The sequence below is a fragment of the Ambystoma mexicanum genome, chromosome 4p (genome assembly GCF_040938575.1).
Source record: "Ambystoma mexicanum isolate Mex_15411 chromosome 4p, UKY_AmexF1_1, whole genome shotgun sequence".
NCBI classification, from domain to species: domain Eukaryota; kingdom Metazoa; phylum Chordata; class Amphibia; order Caudata; family Ambystomatidae; genus Ambystoma; species Ambystoma mexicanum.
The window spans coordinates 661,946,035-661,968,918 of NC_090927.1; the positions used below are offsets into that span (position 1 = coordinate 661,946,035).

At 44.7% G+C, this 22,884-nt stretch overlaps 1 protein-coding gene across 2 annotated transcripts in view; it reads right to left on the reverse strand.

Annotated features, from left to right (window-relative positions):
• Positions 1-1,804: 1,804 nt before the first annotated feature.
• Positions 1,805-22,884, reverse strand: part of LMBRD1 (LMBR1 domain containing 1) — a 1,758,308-nt gene continuing 1,737,228 nt past the window's right edge. For both annotated transcript variants that reach the window (XM_069606201.1, XM_069606202.1), the window contains 2 exons: positions 2,587-2,678; positions 1,805-2,453 (listed from right to left, as the gene is read on the reverse strand). In XM_069606201.1, the coding sequence (XP_069462302.1) occupies positions 2,340-2,453; positions 2,587-2,678 (206 nt within the window). In that variant the 3' untranslated portion in view covers positions 1,805-2,339. The remainder of the gene's footprint in view (positions 2,454-2,586; positions 2,679-22,884) is intronic.

Below are 22,884 nucleotides of genomic sequence, written 5' to 3' on the forward strand. Positions count from 1 at the left end.
ATTCCTGGTGGAGAAGAGAGGGTTTGGGATACCACCAAGCATTTGTCAGCAACCCTCTTTTACAACTGTGCTAGAGTAATGAAAGTAGAGATACAATATTTAACTGGGCTGGCATGGAAAGAGGATATGCTACCCACTCAAATAAATGAACTTTCATCAACCCAGTGCTGCCTGCCACCAATAAAAACCCCACCAACAATTTTACCTCTGGAAATACTGGAAGAAAAGCAATACTTTTTACACTTAAACAATTATCAAAGGATTGTTCTATCTGGAGAATAGCTGTTCTTATTCAGCTCTAAAGTTGAATAAGAACAGCAACTGGACATCATGGCAGAAGGGTGGAATTTGCATCTTTAGAGACATACTACTCAAATGCCCTTTTTGACTGAGTATCTAAGCTTTAAATACAAACTGGTTGCCAAAGACCACAGATTACAGTAAACTTGTAAAATGGTACTGAGATCTCAGCCAGGGTTTACATGCTCAGATGTGCAACCCTCCTGCTTACTTCCACTTACCCAAGGCCTCTCTTCTCTCTGCTGCAATCCTCTATAAGCTACTGGAATGCCATTCAAAAAGGGTTGGTGCACCCAAATGGTTATCTTTTACGTAACACTCTGTCTGAACAACCCCTGTAAGGAACTTGGGGTTGATCACCCTGAGTTACCTGGGGGCAACCAGACTTGGACTCCCTGCTCACTGTGTTCAGAGAGGCACAGCTTCACCTCGCTGATGAGGCCCAACAAGGCTAAAACACGTGTATGGGGTTGCTGGTGGTACTCTTGTTCAGAGAGGAATTGCCATAGCATTTCGGTGCTGGATTGCCCATGTGGGCGGGACAAAGACTGATATGCAAATGGGTATTTCCCATCTGTGAAAGGTACAGTGAGCAAAAAGCGTGTGCTGCAAACTCTCATCTCAGAACAGGTTATCATGCCATGTTCTTTCTGGAGAGGAGCGCCTGCTACCTTTTTTTGAACTGTCTGAACAACAATGGGCACATCTGTTCCACTCAGAATAAAATTAAACTAGATCTGGCCAAGGTATGTTCATCAAAGTACAGTACATAATCTATACTGCACCCCACTCCTTTATGATGCACCAACACACTGCTTCCAGAGGACCGGTGCTGGACATGCAGAGAAAAAGGCAGCAAGAGTCAATATATGTTCTAGACAGTTGCCAAAGAGAAATCCTCCCTAGATTATGTACTTCTGAGAATAGAATTGATAGCGGGGACCGCACGTCAACATCTGTTTCTTGGGCCTTTTCCCACCAAGATCGTCTAGTCTATTCACACTAAGATGTGGTTTTGCAGAGCTTTATTAATTGCGAGAAAGAAAAACATAAAGGTGTGCAAAGTAAGCACTTCTGAAACGGTTAACAACTGGATTCAACACTTAACCCTTTCAGCGACAGAAAGTCTCTGATCAGAGAAAAGAGCGCTAAGAGGTCTGACTGCAAGTATATCTGGGCTGCCTTCCAGGATTCCTATGGCTGAAGAGTTACCTGTAAAATATAGTAATGTGATACTTTACTGCCGCGAAAGCAGTTTGTTGTGGTAGTCTGCTACTATCATGTTCCGTGTGCAAGTGTGATGTGAAAACATTTAACACTGCTACATACCCATGTTTTAAAATGCAGTAGCTATGTTTCCCAAGTGACTTGCCCAAGATCACATGTTTTCTCAGTGGCAAACCTGGTATGTTACCGGATATACCACAACCTCTGAGGGTATTGCATCATATCACATTCTGCACATGAATGATAAACCACCTATAAAAGAGACTATGATCGCAAATACATTTCAAAACATGGTCAATATTTATTATTTTCGTTAATTAAAAATGAACACAACAAAATGTAAATCAGTCAACTTTTCATAAAGAAACATTCTTATTAATTAACATTAGTCCAGAGTCCAAACTACAATCAGCTGCACTTGTCTGAAACTTTGCTTTCCCTAAATACATAAAAAATAAAAAGTTTAAGACACGCCAAGCTAGTTCCAGTGCAAATTATATTATTTTGATGTTTTTATTTGCCACTTTTGGTGCTGGCATATTTTACTCAAGAATATACCCCAAAACCAACAGAGCCAGTGCATTTTACAAAAATAAAATGTTTATACAGCAAACCTGTCATACTTAGAAGTGCTATGTCAAAGAAAAAATAGGTAATCCTTCAGGTATCAATATTGTCAATCATAATAAACAGCAAGAACATGTAGGACCAGGTGCATTGCTCCCAGAGCATAAGGTGACATTCAAACATGATTTTTAGCAATGCATTGATTTCTCAGAGACAAGAGATGGGCGGCTGAAACGTACAGCATTTTAGACATAAGGAAGCTCCTCCTCACTTAAATCTGAATCCTCTTCATCCACCTCTCCTTCTATTACAGATTTCTTTCCTTTGCAGCAGGACACAACTAGCCCAATTAGAAAGACCTGCGGATTAAAGGCAGTGATCAAGTTAACTTAAAAAAAAGAAATTTCCACTTTTAAAGTTCAACACAAGTATGGAAATTATAATGTGGTGAAATATATGTATACACAGTCAACAATGAACCTTTATACTCACAGCAATAAATGCCCAGTTACCAAAATAGTAGGCGGCGCTGAAGAACCAAAATTTGTGAAGGAATAAATATGTGCGTGTAATGGTGCATTGATCTAAAAAGAAAAAGAAAACTTGGTTTGACCAATGCCATAAATAGGTGGGTTAAAATACTTTTCTTTCAGATCTGGTAACTTTCAGAAATACTGTTCTCATTACACTAGTTTACATTATTTCCTACTGTCAGTACATTTAAAAGATGTACAATTGAAAGATTAGGAACTGAACAGTTTACAACTGATATGTTTGGAATTCAGTAACATAGCTAATGCAACAATCACACTATGTACACTACAGACTTCAATTTCAGATTAAGTCTGACATCTATTTGCAAGGCATTCACCTAAAAACGTCAAAGTAACTCCATTAATTATGGAACTACAATAAAACATACCAAAAATGTGCAGTTTGTATTGTGAAGGCATCATGAAGCAAGACACAGACAACTGATTCAAACAAAACACCTTTATTTTGTTATATGTCAGGAAGGTGTAAGGCCTAACTTGCCTTATGTTAAGGTGAGATTTCCCTCCCCAAAGAAACTATGATAGTCCAAGTCAGTAAATTCAACTTAAAACTCTACCTGTGTCCAAAACATATACTTGCTCTCACAGCTAAAGCTAAACAATGTGTAGGAATGTCAGCAACAAAAGAATTAGTATTCAAAATAATGTTCTGAGCTTCTTACAGCTCTTGGCTTACTTTCCATCTCCCCTTCCCCAAGTTCAAAGCAGTTCAAAAAAAGCCTCAGGGTTCCCTAACCCAAGAAGATGACAGTTCCAAAAGGGCCTCAGGGTTCCCTTCCTCAAGACAGCAACGCAGTTCTAAAAGGGCGTTGGCGTTCCCTTCCCCAATGCGACAACACAGTTCACAATATCTCACGTTTCGCTTCCCAAAGACGTCAGCTTGTCCAGCTTGCTAAATCACAATCAGTTAAAGTCTCTTAACTCTCATAACCAGTTCCAAGTTCACTTTACAATCCTTAAGGCTCTTCAGTAGTTTATACAGATTTCTATCTTCTGCATTCACTTCAGCAATCAAATTCATAAGTGAACATTCTTTGTCTTTACTTTTCCTTGGCTTTTCCAGAAAGGGTATCCTCAGTCTAGGCACAGTTGTCAGACCACACGGGCCATCCATTACAGGTCACGCAACCGATAACCCTATGCTTTCTTGCCCACACAGGTTTCTCTGTCACTGCACCCGTGTTTAGATACACTTTGGTTTCTCCTTGCCAGCTTCTTGGCTTTGCCACAGTGTGTTCCTCCACACAACTCATTCTGTGGTGCTCACTCTCTTTGACCACCTAGCTTTCAATATCTTCATAAGTGCTCATCACTTGCTTTTCACTTTATTTATAAAGATTCATTCTTTGTCTTTAAATGCCCATTATGTGCATTTCACACATGCTTTCATTTCATTCGTAGGCTTATCAAAGCTTTCCTTTAGTTCGGTATTCAATAATGCTTGCTTTATATTTGGGTTCCTTTACTTTTAGTTCAACTTGCTGGTATTGTTCAAAAGAACTCCTCACTTTGGGTTCGCTTTCAATTGCACACATATTTTAGTTCATCCAGCATTAACATATGCCCTGTAGTAGCCCCAGGAGCCACCCGTAAGAATGTTCCCTCTGATTCACTCACTGGTATTCAGTGTCTCATATGGGCATCCTCTTGCTCCATTCTCTGCCCTGTGCACACTCCTCTGGAGCTCTGCGAGAAACGCTCGCCTTCTACAAATCTTGCTGTGGGTTGCCGGTAGCTCCGCTCTTCACTCGCGGACGCTACCGGTGACCTGCAGCACTTGAGGATCTTCCGTGAACCACAGCTCTGGCTGTGGGCACCTGACAGAAGGCTCTGGCAGCTTTGACCATCTCACAGCCCACTCGGCTCCTGCATCACAGTCTCTTCTTGGCAATTGCCGGCGTCCTGGCTTCCATGGAGGACCTTCCTCGACAGCCTGCTTCCTGGCAGTAATGATCCCTTCTCAGGCCGTCTCTCCCAGCCCGGCTCCTCTCCAGCTGGTTTTCCCTTCTTTGCTGGTGACTCCACCGTTCATGCACGGTGACCTGTTAAGAGGTTGCAGGTGCAGGCCCTACAGTTCAATTGCGTGACTCCAATTACTGTTAGTGTGTACAACTCCTAGTCACTTCTTCCGCGTCCCAGTACTAGAGTGGTGTGACTGAGGGGAAATAAGAGGAAAGGACTGGCAACAACCTATGAAAGTAGGGGGGGGGGTAGGGTTTGTCACCACAAAGAAAAGGGGAATACCATGCCTCGCCCAAAGACATCCTCTCCCCAGTCCCCTCCACCCAAGTGATCCTCCCTTGCATCCCCACCCCCTGGGTCAGGATCCAAAAGCGATGGCTTTTCCCTGGCCACCTGAGAAGAGGATCCAAGGTAGGTGTGAAGATGCCTTCAGGTTTTTCACATACCCTTCCCATATGCGGGTTGGAACGGGATGCTTCACATGGAAACCGAGAGAGAAAGCCCATGTTCTCTTGCTCTCGACCCTTCCGGTGTTCTAGTGTGAAGCAATAGGGCTGATGGTCCAAGAAGCACTGCATAAGCCCTGGGTTGACTAATCCAGACTAATGGGGAGTGGTCTGTGGTTAGTCGAAACATACGAGCCAAGAGGTAGTATATGAGATGTATCACAGCCCATTTAATTTGCAGTGCCTCCAGCTCGATGACGGAGTAGTTCTTCTCCCTGGGAAACAGCTTCCGACTGATGTATAACATTGGGTGTTCCAGTCAGTCATGGTTTTGAGTTAAGACATCTCCTAGTCCCATTAAGGAAGTATCAGTTTGGAGGATGAACTCCTTAGAGAACTCTTCTACTGTCAAAATGGAACTCTGACATAGGTTTTTTTTTAAAGTTGTGTAACATATCTCATCTTCCTCATCTCATCTGATCTTTTGGCTCAGCATTTTTCAGTTTGTCCGTTAATCGTGAGGTTTTGCTGTAAACGTTTGGAATGAACCAACAGTAGTAGCCAATTAACCCCAAAAAGGCTTTCAGGTCTTTCTTGGTTTTTGGTGTGGGAGTAGTGAGAACAGCTCTAACCTTTTCCTGCTGGTGTTGGACAGTACCATAACCCACAAAAAAACTAGATATTTAACTGCAGATTGAGCCAGTTTGCATTTTCTGGGGTTAGCGGTTAGCTCTGCTGTTCGTAAAGCTCTAATGACTGTGTAAAGGTTGTGCAGATGATCTTGCCATGTTTTACTGTGTATAACAATGGCATCTACATAGGCTCTGCAGAAGTTTGAGTACAGTTGAAAATTGTATCCATCAATCGCTGAAATGTTGCGGGAGCTTGATGTAGACCAAATGGCAAAACATTAAAGGGAAACAGTCGTATGGGAGTAGCAAAGGCAGTTCTCTCTGGTAAATGGCATTCACCTTTCTAAAGGCAACACAAAACTTCCAGCTTCCATCGGGTTTTGCCACTAACGCGATAGGGGAGGACCAGGGTCTATTAGATGGTGCAATGATGTTGGCCTCAAGCATTTGCTTAACTTCCTGGATGATGGAATCTTTTCGGGACTCGGGTAATTGGTAAGTTGTTAAATGTACCACTTTGCCTTCTGGAGTGCGGATGTGATGATAAATATCCTTCATTCTTCCGGGCTTTTCTCTATACTGTCTTATAAGATCATACAGATCTTGTTTTTGGTTATTACTTAGATCAGGGTAAATTAAGGCAGTAATATCTGTATCCTCTGGTAACAGACAAGATAATATGATGGCATTGAACTTGGAAGGATTTTCCCTTCACTCTTAAAATATTTATATTTTTTTATTCAAATGATTTAGTTTGAATTCAAACTTTACTTTTTTTTTCCTTTGTTTATAACTTAAAATTCATTTTCTTCAATTACACATTCTTGCACATTTTACATTTACATGCTAAGACCTAATCCAACATAAGTCAATACAATTATTTTGTTATTGATATCTAAAATGTTCTCGCTATTTTATCATTTCCGGACAATCTGGTTCATTGTTGGTCAGCTTTAATGTTTCCCAAAATTGAATCACTCTCATGATCAATAGTTTGTCAAGTCCCGTCATGATATAAGCCCATCGCTCGTTAATATCGATATGTGTGGGTTTTTTTGGCAGCAGGTTGACAAATGTCTGTCGTTTATCAGATAATGCATTACATTCCATAATCAAATGAAACAGTGATTCAGTCTGTTTATCTCGTTTGTAAAATCTATGCACATTTCCATGTTTTCCGATTTTGATGCGTCTGCGCCTTGTATTCCAGCGTTTGTAAGACATTTAGTCGTAACTTTAAATATGTATCTCTAATATGCCTGTCTGGAAATTGTTTAAAATATTGCAGCGATTAATTTACCACTCATTTTCTACTGTGATTTAATTTTTTGTGTAGTTATCCAGTCTCTCTTTATTTTTAATTTCAATTTCTGTGGCCCTTTTATGAGCATTTCTTCCGTCGTATTGCTAGACTTTGTTTACAATATTCTTTCCAGGCCTTTATCACTGTTGCATTTATTGCAGTTGGTTTTTCATACAGTTTCTTAATGTCAGGAATATTCTCGTCTAACAAGGTTTTTCTGTAGAGATCCAGGTACTTCCATTGAACTATAGCAGCTCAATTGTTTCTTCATCCGTTAATTTTATATTCTTGGTTGGGTATTCATTTTGGGATTTATTAAATTCTTATCATTCCTCAGGCTGTGCACTTTGTTTTAGACTTTATTGGAACATGTGCTGGTATCGTCAAATTCCTTTAAAAGGCACGGGAACCTCTTCTCATGCCTTTTGGATTGGAATTGCTCTTCTGTTTTTTTCTGTGATTGTTGCTTCTCCTACTTTTTTTTCCTACTAAGGTCTTAGTTTCAAATATGGAAAAACTTCCCAATATATTGGTTGTCGGTTTATTCTGAACAGCCATTCCATTCGATTTTTGGACGTTTTGGCTCAAATTACTTATTTTCGCGTTTTGTCTCTTTTGTTTTGATTTCCCATGTTTGTTCACATTCAATATGTTGCCATCTGTTATTTTTTGTACTTTGACTTGATTGATTTTTACAGTCGTATCCGCTGTTATTTCTCTGGGTGGATCTGATATCTGTATCATATCTGTTGTTTGATGTATTTCTATTTCTGTTGCTGCTTCAGTTATTTGTGCCTGTAAGTGCATGTTTTCCTTACGAGTCAACACCATCATTTCAGACAAGGATTTTGCCATTATTGCTTTCTCTATTTCTGTCATTTGTGACAAATTCAAACAGTCTTTCTTACCATTGTGCCAAAGTTTCGGCCTCTTTATGCAGGTTTTACTGGACATTCTCTATAAAGGATTCCAGAAATATCTGTTTTGTATGAACCAGTGCTAACAAAGTTGTTTGATCTTTCATATTGTCTGCTAGAGTTTCATACAATTTCATAAATGGTATAAGGGCCTGTGTCGCCACCGTTGTCAAGGTATTCTGTAAATCTAACATGGTTGTTGGAATTGATTGATAATGTGTTCTTTGATCCTTTTTCGAAGTACTCCTTTGAATTTGATGTCCCAGTCTGCTTCTTATCCTGTCAATATTCTTCTGTCTGCACGCCTAGTGATGTCCCGGTTGTGTAAGGTGGCAACAAAAATTGCTTTTTCTCATAATTTGCTTTTTGTTTACATTTCCTGGCTGTGCATATCATATTTGCATCTGAAGTTTTCGAATCAATTCTGGGCGTTGATGTCATCTCCGTTTGGACTGGAATTCTATCTCTGTGATATCCAATGAGAGTCTTTCTATTCTTTGCTTACCATCACTCAAAGCTTCTTTTCCTAATTGTTTATTCTCTGTGTGTTCCAAGAATCTCCTTTGCCATATTTTGCTGGGTGTCTTTTTGTCGTTGAGTTAATTGTGTATTTAGTGTCTCTCCTAAATCGGTGTCACTATTTTTGCAGATCATTTGTAAGTAGTTGCTGGTGCTTGTCCACCCATCGTTTATTTTACTCCATTTTTAACATTGCTTGCACAATGGAGTCTTGTAAATTTAAATGTTTATTCAATTTGGAGGACAATTTATGTTCAATCGAGGCATCCTTACATTTCACGTGCGAATCATCTTTCGTTACATTTACGGATATTTTAGATACTTCTGAATCAGGGGGTTGGAGCCCCCCACGTTCCTGCAGAGATAGTGCACTTGTGTTTTGCCATTCCATTTCTTTATTATTTATTTCATGTGTATTATTTTTCTCAGAAAGTTTTTTAGTTATAGTGCAGTTTTCAATATTGGTATCTTCTCTGCTTATTACTCCTAGCCAATTTGTCTTTGCCATAATTAAGTCCGATTTCTCTTGCACCAATTTTGGCACTTCCACCATTTGTCTGATGTGTTGAGCATAAGAGACCTGATCATGTTGGCTGCTGTTAATCGAGTGGATATATACTTTTAGGTGGACAAAAAGTACCCTCGACCAGACTAGCATGTTTACCAAGTTGTTTCTCTATTTGTGTATTTGATAGCATCTGCTGGTTTTATCTGTTCAGCTTTGTCCCCTGGTAATCTAGTTCCAACAAGGGGCACCTTTCTTACTCACTCCGTTTCCCGGGGTCACTGTACACATCTATATCACTTAACAGTCTTACCGTTAGACTTGCTCTCTCAGAGTAGCTTGTTGCGCCCAGCTTCCAGCGAAAACAACAAAACAAAAAACAGTGTGCTGTAGCAGCCCTTATCTCTGCACAAGGCTTTACGCTGCAAGGGTTGAAACATCCTGAATAAATATCCCAGTTCCAGGAGGCGTGTCAAAAGCCTTCCATTCAGTTGTTAAAGGTGCAAGCACGTTAGCTGGAAAGCACGGAACAGCTCAGGAAAACACAATATGCCGTGAACCAAACAAAAGCACACGCGGCCGAAATGATCCAGCAAGCGAAAAACAGTGTGCTGCAGCAGCCCTTATCTCTGCACAAGGCTTTATATATTTATATGGTAGACTTAAGTTTTTAGGCGATGGTCAGATTGGAAAAAATTATAGTTACTCTGTCCCATTTGTTCCAACACCTCATATGGTCCATTCCACTTAGATACAAGTTTGTTCTCAGAAGTGGGCAATAGCAGTAACACATTTTGACCTATGGAAAAAGATCTCAAAGAGACCTTTTTGTCCTAAGAGGTTTTCTGTTCTTGGCAATATGTTTTTGTATTAAAGATGTGACCTCCGTCATGTGTTCTTTAAGCCTAGTTGCAGTTTGGGAGATTTGTATTCAGGCTTCCTCTCTCCCCTCTCAAGTTTCCCTCAACATATCCAGGACATCCAAGCGTTCCCGCCCATAAAGTAATTCAAAAAGGGAAAATTCTGTGGATGCCTGAGGGGTTGTTCTAACTGCAAACAAAGCCCATGCAATCATTTGACCCCAACTTCTGCCATCCTGTTCCACCAACCTTCGCAGTATGGTCTAAAATGAAATGAAATAATATTTTATTTATATTGCGCTCGTACACAAGTGTTTCAGAGCGCAAAGGTCTAAGGTTTTATTAAATCTTTCTACAAGGCCATCTGTCTGTGGATGATATACTTGCGTTCGTAATGTGGTAATATGCAACAGTTGTTTAACTTCACCCATGAGTTTGCTCATAAAAGTCAAGCCTTGGTGGGTCAATATTTCCTTTGGAAACCCCACTTGTCAAAGGAAAGGGAGCAGGTGCTTCAATATGTGTTGTGTGGTGTTTGCTCTCAGGGGAAAGGCTGAGTACTGTGTTGCATAGGGCAAAATTACCAGAATGTATGTATTTCCCGGTTTTGAGGTTTCTAGGGGCCCCACAAACTCCATACCAATTCCTGAAAATGGAAATTCAATGACTGGTAATGGATTTAAGGGAAATGGTGGTGGTATATGAGTGCTAGTCTTCTGGCAGGTTTCACAAGCCTGAATGAAGTTCTTTATATCAGCATGTATTCCGGGCCAGTAGAATGCGCATTTGTTATTTGGGCCGGAGTCTTGGTCTGTCCCAAATAGCCTCCCACTGGATGTGAATGGGATATCTCTAGGACCACCTGTTTATGACTTTAAGGGACAACCAACTGTGTTTTTACCAAACCCTCTGAAGAGGTGTCTCCTCTATACATAAGTCCATGTTTCAAAAAGAAAAAAGCCCCTCTTTCTCACAACCTTGTGGCTCAGATTGGACTTGTAAAAATGCTTCAGCCAATAAGGGGTTGTTCCTTTGGGCAAAGGCTAGGTTTGGAAACGTTTCTGTTTCTTCTTCTCTAACTTTTATGGGATCAGGGTCAGGAGGGGAATCAGGTGTTTCATCTACCTCTCCAAGATTTCAAGTACCTCGATCTGTTCTTTCTTTCCCAGACTCCTCCTTAACCCTAGGGAGCATTGTCCTTTCAAGCACCCCTTGAGCAATTGTATCCCCTTGTTGGATTTGAAAGGGATCCTTCCTGTGGGTTTGTAACAACACATTAACATCTAGTCTAAAGTCTGAATCTGTAACCCCATCTAACACATCAATTTAAACCTTCATGCTAGGCCGGATTTGGATGCTAGTCTAATAATGATATGATATTATAATCTATTTATATTGTGCTCGTACACAAGTGTTTCAGAGTGCAACAAGGCAAGGGAGGGGAACAGTGGAGAACAAAACAGCGATCTTACTAGGCCCAGTGACATTGAGAACATGCAAGTGGAAGGGGAAGGGGGCAGAAGTGGAGGGGGGAGAAGTGGAAAGTGCAGAGCAGAGGAGAACAGATAAATAATAAATATAAATAAATAATACAGACACTAAACGGTGGTAGTGCAGTCAGCAAGTGGTAAGTGCTGTGTTTAAGGCAGCAGACAGGGTATGTCTGATAAGTGCAGAAAGAAAAGAAAGGGGGTGGGGGACTACATGGGTACAGATACAGACCCCAGTGCAAGGGGTGGCCTGGAGGCAGTGCAGGAGGGTGGCAGGGTGAGCAGGTACCTGGGCCCGGAGAACAGACAGTGGCAAGGTGCATGTAGCCAAGAGAGAAACAAATCAGCAGGGGAGAGGGGGGCATAGGCAGAAGCAAAGAGGAAGGTCCTGAGATGCTTCCTGAACCAGAGATGGTTTTCCTCAAGTTTCAGAGTGGCAGGGAGGCTGTTCCAAACAACTGACAACTGACCCTGAGGGAGTGAGAAGTAGAGGAGCGAAGAGCTTGAGAGGTGAGGTATCTGCAGAGGGATAGTGGAAGCTCTTTAGGACCCAGGCCCCAGAAAGCCTTGTGGACAACACAGAGAGTTTGGAATTTAATCCTTGCATCCACTGGGAGCCAATGAAGGGATTTCTGAGCTGAAAGGTATGATCCCAGGGCTTGAGGCCAAGGACAAGCCTCACAGTCCTGTTCTCGGTTAGTTGTAAAGGGCAGAGAGTAGAAGCAGGAAGATTTAGAAAGAGGCTGTTACAATAGTCCAACCTGGAGAGAAACAGAGCTTGGTAGACAATGAGCTTCTGGGTGAAGTAGAGGAAAGGCAGAGTACCTCAAAGGAGATGCAGTAGGAAGTTTGACTTTTCTTCTTTTTTTTTTCCACAAACTTTCTTTTATGTTCTTCCAATGAGCACAGGTTATACGCGTACATAAGAAAACAAAGTGTAGCAATTTAACCATGCTTCATACATTCAATTCTCATTTCTTTCTGTTGTGGGCTCTTGAGTATAACAATTAAACAGTTGAACTCCGCACCACCCCTCGCCTCCTCCCCCCCTTTTCACTATTAATCTTGGCAGTGTTCAATTGAGATAAAAGGAAAAAGCTTAACATAAACAGTTAGGTGCATTGCAGGATAGGAGTGTCTTTACCAGTCTTGCTTAGTCACAGAATAGAGACCTTACGAAGGGTTCTGGGTTTAAAGTACATTTGCTCCCTATCTTCAGTAAACTCATGGAGGGGTATCCACATATTCAAGTATTTGGGATATGAGCCATATGCCAATGCCGTCACCTTCTCCATGGCCATAACTCCCCACAGCCTCACCCACCACATGGCTACAACAGGCCCCTGCTTACTTTTCCACATGTGCCAAGTTGATTCTGGCTGTGCACAGCATGTGGGTTATAAGCCTAGCAATGTTCCCAATGTTTGCATTACTGCCTTCTACTGCCTCTCCTAGCAGTACCACTGCTGGGCCCAAGGGCAGCTGCACCCCCACTACTTCTTTGATGTGACTCAGAATTTCCTTCCAGTACGCCTGTGCCAGCGGACAAGCCCACCACATATGAATTAAGTCCCCAGTATGCCCACAGCCTCGCCAGAAATGTGAGGGGTAGCTCAAATTGATGGAGTGTATTAGCTGTGGCGTCATGTACTATCTTAGGCACAATTTATAGGCTGCATCTTTGATCGAGACACACTTAGAACTTTTCGTGGCCCATCGCCATATTTGTCTCCAGGTCATTGGTTTTCCCACATCTGCCTCCCATTTTCCCATGTATGATAAAGTTTCTTCCGGGTCCCCCCCCACATAGTAGTCGACATATTCTCGATACCCCATATTGCATATACGACTCTTACTGTACATTTCGTTGTAACTTTGAATGTATGTAACCTTGTGTGTTTCGCGCAACGATATGAAACTATGTTGTCCACATGATTATGCGCGCAGCTAGCCGAGGGTTCAGCCGCGCTCTACAAATAAACAAACTAACTAACTAACCCCCTTTTTCGGTTTCCCTTCCTTTATTGTGAGTTCCAATCCCGCTGGTTCCCGGGATGCTCCCTCTTTCACTTTTGTATTCGTGATCCAGTGCCTAATTTGGGTTGTGGTATCGTTCATTCTCCGGTATTAAACCTTTCTTTGCACCTTTCAAATGTCAGAGGTACTTCGTCTGAGTAAAATTCCCCTAATCTCAAGGTTCGCCCTCCCTCCCAGCGGGACCAAAAATAGGGCTGCGTGCCTGGTGTGAAGTCTGGGTTGTGGGCCATTGGTGTAAGGGGGCATCCTCCTATCTTTATCTTCTTTCCCCGTAGTGCTTTGTCCCAGTACCATAGGGTAGCTTTAGTTGTTTCCAACAGTGTTCCTTCTCTCCCTCTATGTCTCGCGCACAAGAACCCCAGACATTCTATGGGGACCCTAGTCGCTTCCCTTTCCTGAGTTACCCATCTATTCTGTTTCTCCCAGGGAAACCATTTTAACATTGGTGTCACATGTGATGCCCACAAATATCTGCGGAATTCTGGTACCCCCAGTCCGCCAATTGCTTGTGGCCGGATCAGGACTTTCTTGGGGACCCTGGGCTTCTTCCCTTTCCAGATGAAGGACATGACTCTCTTTTGAAGGTTCTTAATCGCTGGGCTTGGGATCCTTAGTGGGAGTGAGCTTACTACATATAAAAACGGTTGTAGGTGACTTGTTCGAAATACAAAGGATTGAAGCCTTTTTTTCGACACCAAAAGTGCCCAAAAAAAAGTTTTGAATGCTTTTTTTTTTTGTTTTTTTTTATGGCGGGGGTTCCCCCCAAACCCTGTTTTCTTTTTTTTAAAACATTTTTATGCATACTAAACTAAAAAATAGATAAATAAATTAAAAAACATTCAAAATGTTTTTTTCCGGTCCTTTTGGTTTTGAAAAAAAGGGCATTCGATCCTTTTTTTTCGAAAATATGACTGGACACCTATAAAAACAGGGGAGAAGGGGCATCTTAACAGCCGCTATACGTGCAGAACAGTACAATTCCTGCATGTCCCATCTTTTGAGGTCTTCTGTCAGAGTTTTCAGCAGCCCCGAGATGTTTGCCCCATAAAGCCTCTCATAGCTAGGTGTTAGATTTATTACAAGGTAAGCAATGGATCCTTGACCCCATGTTAGTGGGTAACATCTCTCCCATTCTGTCAGACGCTCTGGATCTTCAGTGATGTTAGGTGCCTTGGATTTGGAGTAATTGATGTGAAACCCTGAGACTTCCACGAATTTATCTAGTAATTTAATTGCCTGGGGAGTGAGTGTGCTGCGTCCTTTAGAAACAATAGAATATCGTCTGCATAAAGGGCTATTTTCTGGGGTCCACACAATCCTGCCACCATCCCCAGTATACCTCGTTCTGCCCGGGCCATTTGTGCCAAGGGCTCCATGGCAAAGATCAGCAGGGACAGCAGGCACCCTTGCCTAGTTCTTTTGCGGATGAGAATACTATCAGTGAGTTGCCCGTTAATCATTAGTCTTGTGGTCGGGTTCCCATAATTAGCCAAGATCATACGGGAAAAGATAGGTCTGCAACCAAATTTCTTGAGAGTCAGTTGTAAGAAGCTCCAATCTAAGCAATCAAAGGGTCCGGAGGCGTCTAATGCCAACACCAACATACGCTGTCCTGTCCTTTGTCCCCGTTCAATCGTATTTATAGCCCTGCAGATGTTGTCATATGTGCGACGCACCTTCACAAAGCCCGCATGGTCCGGGTGAATGATCTTCGAGAGAACTTTAGCCAATCTCGGTGCCAGAATGGTAGAAGAAATCTTTGCATCCCCATTTAACATTCAGATCGGGTGGTAACTTGCACAGTCTGTTGGGTCTCTATCCGGTTTTAACAAGAGCACTGTGGTGGCCGGACCTATGTCCCCAGTGACTTGCCCGGTATCCCCAATATAGTTCAAGAGGTTTGTTAACGGTCCCATCAGAATATTCTTGAATGTTTTGCAGTAAGCATTATAGAGACTGTCAGGCCCTCGAGATGTATTCCCTTTCAGGGAGTTAATGACCCCCCCACCTCCTCCTCCAATATAGGGGACTCCAACATCTGCCTATCCCTTTCTGTGATTTGCGGCACTTCCACCTGCGTCAGGAACTCTGCCTGTGTTTCCCTTTGCAGATTATCCCCTTTACAATTGCTTGAGTGGTATGAGTGCATAATCTCGGATATCACTTTTTTCCCTCTTTTCCATTCCCCCCGGGTGTTTCAGTTGGTTGATGTGGTTACTGACCTTTTGTTTCTTTAGACTGGCCACTAACAGACGATTAGGCTTGTCCCCTTTTATATAGTACATCTGTTTCGTGCAAAGAAGGAGTTGTGCAGAGCCATCCGCATGGTGAGCCACTAATGCGGCCCTGGTTTTTGTTGAGTACCTGCCAGGCCTTTTGTGACCTTTTGTCTCTAAAGTGAGTTTCTGGAGTTTTTACTCTAGTTTCTAGTTCCTGCCTCTCCCTTTCTTTTCTCTTCTGGAAGTTTGCAGTGTGCACAATAAATTTGCCCAGCACTACTGCATTACCAGCATCCCATATTGTTCCCCAGTTCACCCCGGGCGTGGTATTTTCTTTAAAGTAGTTCCGTTCTATATCCGATCTAAGCGCCTGATCTTTTAGGAGTAGTTTGGATAGGCGCCACGGTTTGCAGGTCTGTGAAAGCGGGGTCGGCATCTCCACCGTCCAAGAAAACAGCGCGTGGTCCGATATGCATCTTACCCCTATTTCCAACCCTGTGACTTGTGGAATAACTGTATCCGAGACTAGTATCATATCGATCCAGGAGAAACCTTTGTGTACGGCTGAGTAAAAGGTATAGGCTTTTTCTTGTGGGAGATAAAACCGCCAGGTCTCTATTAAATGTAGGTCCCTAAGGAATTGGGCCAGAGCTCGGCTATTCACATTATCATTGGGGGTCACAGAGAGTTTTGTCCATTGGGGCGTCCATTACGCAGTTGAAATCTACCCCTATTAGCATCTGCCCCACACCCCATTCTGCAATTTTCTGTAGTAACCCCAATAAAAACCGATCTTGTTTGTCATTAGGAGCTTAAACTGCCACCATAGAGACAGTAACTTCCACCATGATCTATCACAGTGGCTCACCAGGTTTGTACACCCCCGGGAATATGGGGATCCCCCCATTCCCTCGCTTGAGCGTGTATCTTACATACCTCTGCTCCTGGGTGTATGCCTCATGATAGATTCCAGCCTGGTTATCGCCTGGCCCCCCACTTTCTTAGGTCCACCTTCCAACCCCACTCAAATCATAATAGCGTTAGCAATCAAAATATTTAGTCATCAATTTCCTCCCTCGTATAAACCCCTCATGTAGGGTCTGCCGCTTTAGTTCCCCTGTTGAGGCCCCTCGGGCCAGGCCGCGCTGGTTTCTAACGATCTCCCGCCAGGTCATTGCCTTCTCCAAGGTGTCCAGGGAGATTTCCTTCCGCATCATCACCCTCAACCCCTTCTTCTTCTCTCATGAGATCATCCATATCTTCTTCTTTTGAGACTGTATATTGCTGTCCTTTCCATTCGATCCGGAGCCCGTTCTGGAAGATTCATCGGTACTGAACTTTCCTGGTTCTCAGTTAGTCCGTGGCCACTTTTCTGTAAGGTAGCTTGTGCTAAATCTTGGTAGATCTTGAATAGATGCCGATTGGAAGCGGATAGGTCCATCCTATGGGCTGCCCCGTCTTCCTTTAGTTGGAACAGGTGTACTCAGGTCAGCACATCTGGGGTCAAGTTTTTGTTGATCTGGTGAGTAGGGTAGACCCTGTGTATCCGGTCCAGGACAATGTCTCTTATCTTCCGGACCCAGGATCTTGCGGAATAGTTCCACCACTGTTGCAGGTCGGAGTCTGGCACGGATTTAGGGACCCCCCTGGATCTGTATATTGTTCCGCCTGGACCTGTTTTTGGTGTCCTCCTGTCTGCTTTGGACCCGGTCCATCTGTTGCTCCAGCGCCTGAACTCTTCTCTTCCTGTTCCTGTCCTTGTTCCGCGACTGTAGATTCTACCTCATCTATTCTTTTCTCCACGGCCATGACACCTTTATTGAGGTCTGCGATTGACCTGGCCAGGTCAGAGGCGCTGTTCTTAAGGTCCTTTTTTAATTCTTGCAGCATTGCTAAAAAGTCTGATTTGCGTATTGGTGGGTCCTCCTGCATCGGTGCATTTCCTGGTGGTGGGGAGTGGACCTGGGCAGCCGTTTGTTGCTGGCTGCGTTTATGGGTTTCTACGGCCTGCATAAGAGTTTTAATGTCCCCAGATGTCGACCCCTTATTTTCGAATACCCTGTTTGGTCATACTTCTTTCTCCGGGTGGCGGGAGGGTTCCCGGCAATTGCCTCAGAACCGGGTCGGGCGCTGGTTCACCATCCCCAGTTCCAATTATTAAATTCCCCTGAACCTGCTGCCCCCTTGGATTTTTGCAGGTTTTCCACTTGTTCTCTGATGAGGAAGGTGTCTTCTCCCCGCCTGGGGCACTATGACTCCAGTGGTTTATCAGCGCCTTTAAGTGGACGCGTGCGATTACATTTGTAGGAACGCTCTGCTCAGGATATGCTTATCATCCAACCTGGCCTTTCCCAGAATTGATTGCACCTTCGCTGATCCTTGGAGTGCACGCGGCAGCTCCCTGACGATCCTTTTGTAGTGCGGGCTAAGATCCTTAGGATTACCTACAGGAGGCTGTGAGAGTGGCTATTACTCATCTGTACCGGTGTGTAATCAGACATTTCTTTCTATGGCAGCCCCTCTGCTCATCTGTACCCCACTCTGGGGGTTCCGGCTGCCTAAAACACGTGCTTGATATACATTCTAGTGTTGCTTCCTTTCCTTGAGCCCATGAAGCACTGCTATGTCCGGTGGATCAAGGACCTTACTATTGGCATTGCAGGATACTTGCTGTGTCTGGCTTGCAGGTTTACTCATCTGTTCTGGCTCCTCTCCCCAGCCGACGACCGCTGCACTGTTTACTGCAGGGAGCCCAGGCAGTTCCCACAGGTCGCGCTTCACTTTGTGCCAGCGCTCGCTTCCACTGCAGCCACCCCCTGGGACTTCTTACTTCTTGCGGCAGGCAGCGTCCACACGAGCTGCCAATTCTCCGGTCCCCTCCACCTCACGCTCCGCTCTTCCTCCTGTTATGTGGAGAGGGGGTGCCTCTAGCGACGGTGATTCTTCCCACCGGGGACACCCAGCGTTTGGCATTCAAGTGCCAGTCACATTGCTGCCGCAGTTGCTTTTCCCCTGGGTCAGATGGCAACTGCTGAAGTTCGGCAGGGTGCTCTGGCGTCCTTCATGAGCAGCGCTCCCACCGTTCCTGCACTCCACGGTCTGGCGGTTACACCACACTGTTCCCCGCCTCTGCTAGCACTGCACCGGCCTCCTCCCGCCTTGACCTGCCTTGCCTCCTCAATGACGGTGGGGGGAGGGGCACCAGCCCGTGGCAATTCTCCCTTGATCTGGGACTCCAAAGCTCAGCTCCTTAATGCGATTTGTATGGCAGCTGCAACCACGTTGTGTGCTGTGAGGGGGTACTACCTTAGATGCGGTCACAAGCCGCCTGCCTGTCCCTCAGCTCCATGGACTCACATCTTCGGTCCTGCGTTGCACCCCGGCCGCAATCTTGGCGGGAGGTATAGTCCGTGCCGCAAAAATCTTCAGAACTCCATCGGGGAGGCACTTCGCTACTACAAATTCACCATGTCGATGCCCCAGGTGCTCATGCACTCGTGAGTATCCTTTTCAGGGTTATTAGAAGCTTTTGCAAGGGGATTTGGGCCTCGGGTGGGGAAGGAGCACAGATCTCACCAAGAAGACATCCGTCTGCGTCCTCAGCTGGACAAGCCCCTCGGAAGTTTGACTTTTTAGAGACATCTGAGATGTGGGCGGAGAATGAAAGTGTGGAGTCAAAGATGACCCCGAGGTTCTTAGCCTCACAGGTAGGGGTAGCAGGAGGGCCAAGGGAGGCTGGCCAGAGAGTGAGGGGAAAGGATGTTGTAGGTGTACCAATGAGGAGGATCTCAGTCTTGTTGGCATTTAGACAAAAATCATTGGCGGCACACCAATCTTGAATGGCAGCTAGGCAATCAGAGATGAGAGAAAGAGAGGAGGTGGCCGAGGGTAGCCTTAAATGAGTCAAGTGTCGTCAGCATAGCACTGGAAATTTTTGCAGAAAATGGCAATGCAGTGGGCGAGAGTTGACAGGTATTAGTTGAAAAGCCAGGGCGAGAGGTTATACCCCTGGAGAAAACCACAAGTAGAGAGGGAGATAGATGATAGGAAGGACCCAAGTTGGACCTGGGAGGGTAGGTCATAGGAAAGAGGTCAGCCAGGCCAGAGACTGATCAGTGCTACCCAGGTTATCACAGAGACGGTTGAGCAGGGTGATATAGTTGATTGTGTCAAAGGCAGAAGAGAGATCGAGCAGGATGAGGACAGAGGGAATGTTAGAGTCAAGGTTGGAGAGCAGATCTTCACGGATGTTCAGGAGAGCAGTTTCCGTGCTTCTGGCAGCTTTGTGGCCAGAATGGTGGTCTTGGAGAGAGCCAACAGAATCAGAGTGAAGGTTAAGCTGAGAGATGGCCAGTTTTTCCAGTAGTTTACCAAGTAAATGTGGTCCGTGATGGTTTTAGAGGAACAGGGATGAACTTGCTTTGATGAGGCTTTCATAGATCGGACTTGTCTAGCAACCTCATCAGGGGAAAAAAGAGGAAAGGATGAGAAAGAGGGTGGGGGGTGGTTGAAGGAGGGTCAGCAAGCACAGACTGAGAAGGGATAGGGGGGGAGAGGGTGGACAGGATGTCCTGTGCTTTTGAGATAAAGTGAGAGACAAGGACATTGCAGAGAGCCTGGGAGGCAAGAGGAGGGGTAGAGACTGCAGCAGGATTGGCCAGCTCCTTGAAGATTTTAATGAGTTTGGCTGAGTTGTTAGATGCTGCAGAGACACAGGTTTGAATGTGAACTCTCTTCTTGGTGCGGACAGAGAGTCAGTATTGCCTTTGGAGCAGGCAACAGGCCAGTTTGTCAGAGGATGAAGAAGAAGCACTCCATTTCCTCTGAGCCGCCCAACACTTACGTTTAAGTGTAGCTAGGTCGGAGTCATACCAGGAATTGCACATGGCCTTGGACTTCAAGCGGATCCTCATGACAGAGGCACGAGCATCAAGAGTATCAGAAATAGAAGAGTAGAGAAGGGACAGGGCTGTGTCCGGGTGCGAGTCAGCCAGAGGAGGAGGGAGGGAGGGAGAGAGAAGGTGGCAGCGTAAGCCTCAACTGACACACACTTCATGGGCCGGATGTCCGAGAAGGTAGGTGGTAATGTTGGGGTAGGCTTCGCTTGGGGGGGGGAGAGACGGAGTGATGAGAGGAGAGGAGGCAGTGGTCACTCCAGGAGAGGGGAATGGTCAGAAGGATAAAAAGAGGGAGACCAGAGGAGATCAAGACATCAAATGTGTATCCTGCAGAGTGAGTCGGGGCAGAGGGGAGGACAGAGAGTTAATCGCAGAGGTCGCGAAAGAGCACACATGAGGAACAGGGAGACTCTAGGTGGATGTTGAGGTCACCAAGGAGGAGGAATTGAGTGGTTAAGGCCAGGAGGGGGGAGGAGAGGTCAGCCCACTCAGAGAAAAAAGAGGTGCTTTGATGACCAGGGGGCTGGTAGAGAGTAGAAACACTTAGTGGCTAGGAGAGAGAGTGAGAGAGTGAGAGAGTGAGAGAGTGAGAGAGAGAGAGAGCCTGCAGACAAGGCATTCGAAAGAGGAGTAAATCTCAGTGGGAATGATAGCGGCAGGAATCCACTCAGGAAAGATCAGGGCTACACCCCATCCGAGGTGGGTGGATCTGGGTGCGGAGAGGATCTTGTAGCCATCAGGGAGGAGGGTGTCAAAGCTTGTGACAGAACTGGCCGTGAACCATGCCTAAGTAAGACCGAGGACATCAAGGTCCAGTTCTTCAAGGATGTGGCAGATGTCAGAGAAGTGTTTGACAGCAGAGGGAGAGTTGAGAGTGGAAAGATGAAGAACGTTGCCAGCCTTAAAGACCTTCCGGGCAGGGGTACCAATCAGAGGTACGCCCTGCAGAGGTGTGGAGGCCGCCCGAAGTGGGCAGAGAAGGAGGGAAGAGTGGGCAAGGTAACCAAGGGATGAGAGGAGGGTCGGCGATTAAAGGATTAGGGGGTGGAATTAGAATCAAATCAGTAGGTATCAGTCTTCTTTCTCCTGGGGGAATAATCTCATCCCTACTGCTACAAATGTCAAACCCAGAAGAGTCCTTCGTGACTACTGATGGGTCTGATGCTCTGGTACTTAACTTCGCATATTTGAAGGTCCCAACTTGGTTCAGTTGGGCTGCATCCCAGTCTAACACCATTTGTGAAGGCATCATGAAGCAAGACAAAGACAACAGATTCAAGGTTCAAACAAAACACCTTTATTTTGTTATATGTGAGGATGGTGCAAGGCTTAACTTGCCCTTTGCTAAGGTGGGATTTCGCTATCTAAAGAAACTAAGGATAGTGAGAGTCAATAAGCTCAACTTTAAAGTTTGTCTCTGTCCAAACCCTATACTTTCCCTCACAACTAAAGCTAAACAATGTGTAGGGATGTCGGCAACAAAAGAATTAGTGTTCAAAATAAAGTTCTAATATTCTTCCAGCTCTTGGCTTACTTTCCAGTTCCCCTTCCCCAAGTTCAAACCAGTTCCAAAAAGCCTTGGGGTTCCCTTCCCCAAGAAGACGATATAGCTCCAAAAGGGCCTCAAGGTGGCAACTGTGAAGGCATCATGAAGGAGGACACAGACAACACATTCAAAATAAACTCTTTTATTAACATAAATGCCAGGATGGAAAAAGGCCTAACTTGCCCTATGCTGACGTGGGAATTCCCCTACCTAAAGAAAATTAAGGAAAGTCTGAGTCAAAGGGTTTTGAGGAAAGTCTGAGTCAAAGAGTTCAACTGATGAATCTGTGTCCAAAAGCCTATACTTGCCCTTGTTTTGTTTTATATAAACCTTCAATGGTTCTTCAATGGTTATGAAAAGGACATTGAGGGCCTCGACTCCGTCGACTTCGATGAACTCTACTTCAATGCCTTCGAAAATGTCCAGTGAGTAGGAAGAGGAGCATCTCTTCGAGGCGTTGAGGCCATGAGAGGCACACGAGATGCCTTTGTTGTCTTTGAATCCTTCGATGGCCTGCTCTCCGGTCTCTTGAGCACGTGGTCAACGGTCTTCATTGACTCCCTTTCAGCCTTCGGTGCGATGGGGTCCCGAGTCTCTAACTACTTCTTTGAAGGCGCTGATGCCGCCGCCTTCTCAAACACTTACAACATCTGCAGATGGAATTTTCCAGTTCTGCCTTACTAGCCCCCTTCTTTGGACAGCTCACATGTTCCCCTTTGGGCATGGAATCTGCAGAGTACGATCAGGAGCGATGATGCCTTTTCTTAGATATCTTCGAAGACGATGAAGAGGAATGACGAGATCTCGAACGCTTTGCGCGCTTACCATGCCCCTTCGCCTGGTGTGGAAAACTCTATCTTTGGATTCATTCTTCGTGGGGGTCCGAAGATGATTTTGGGGAA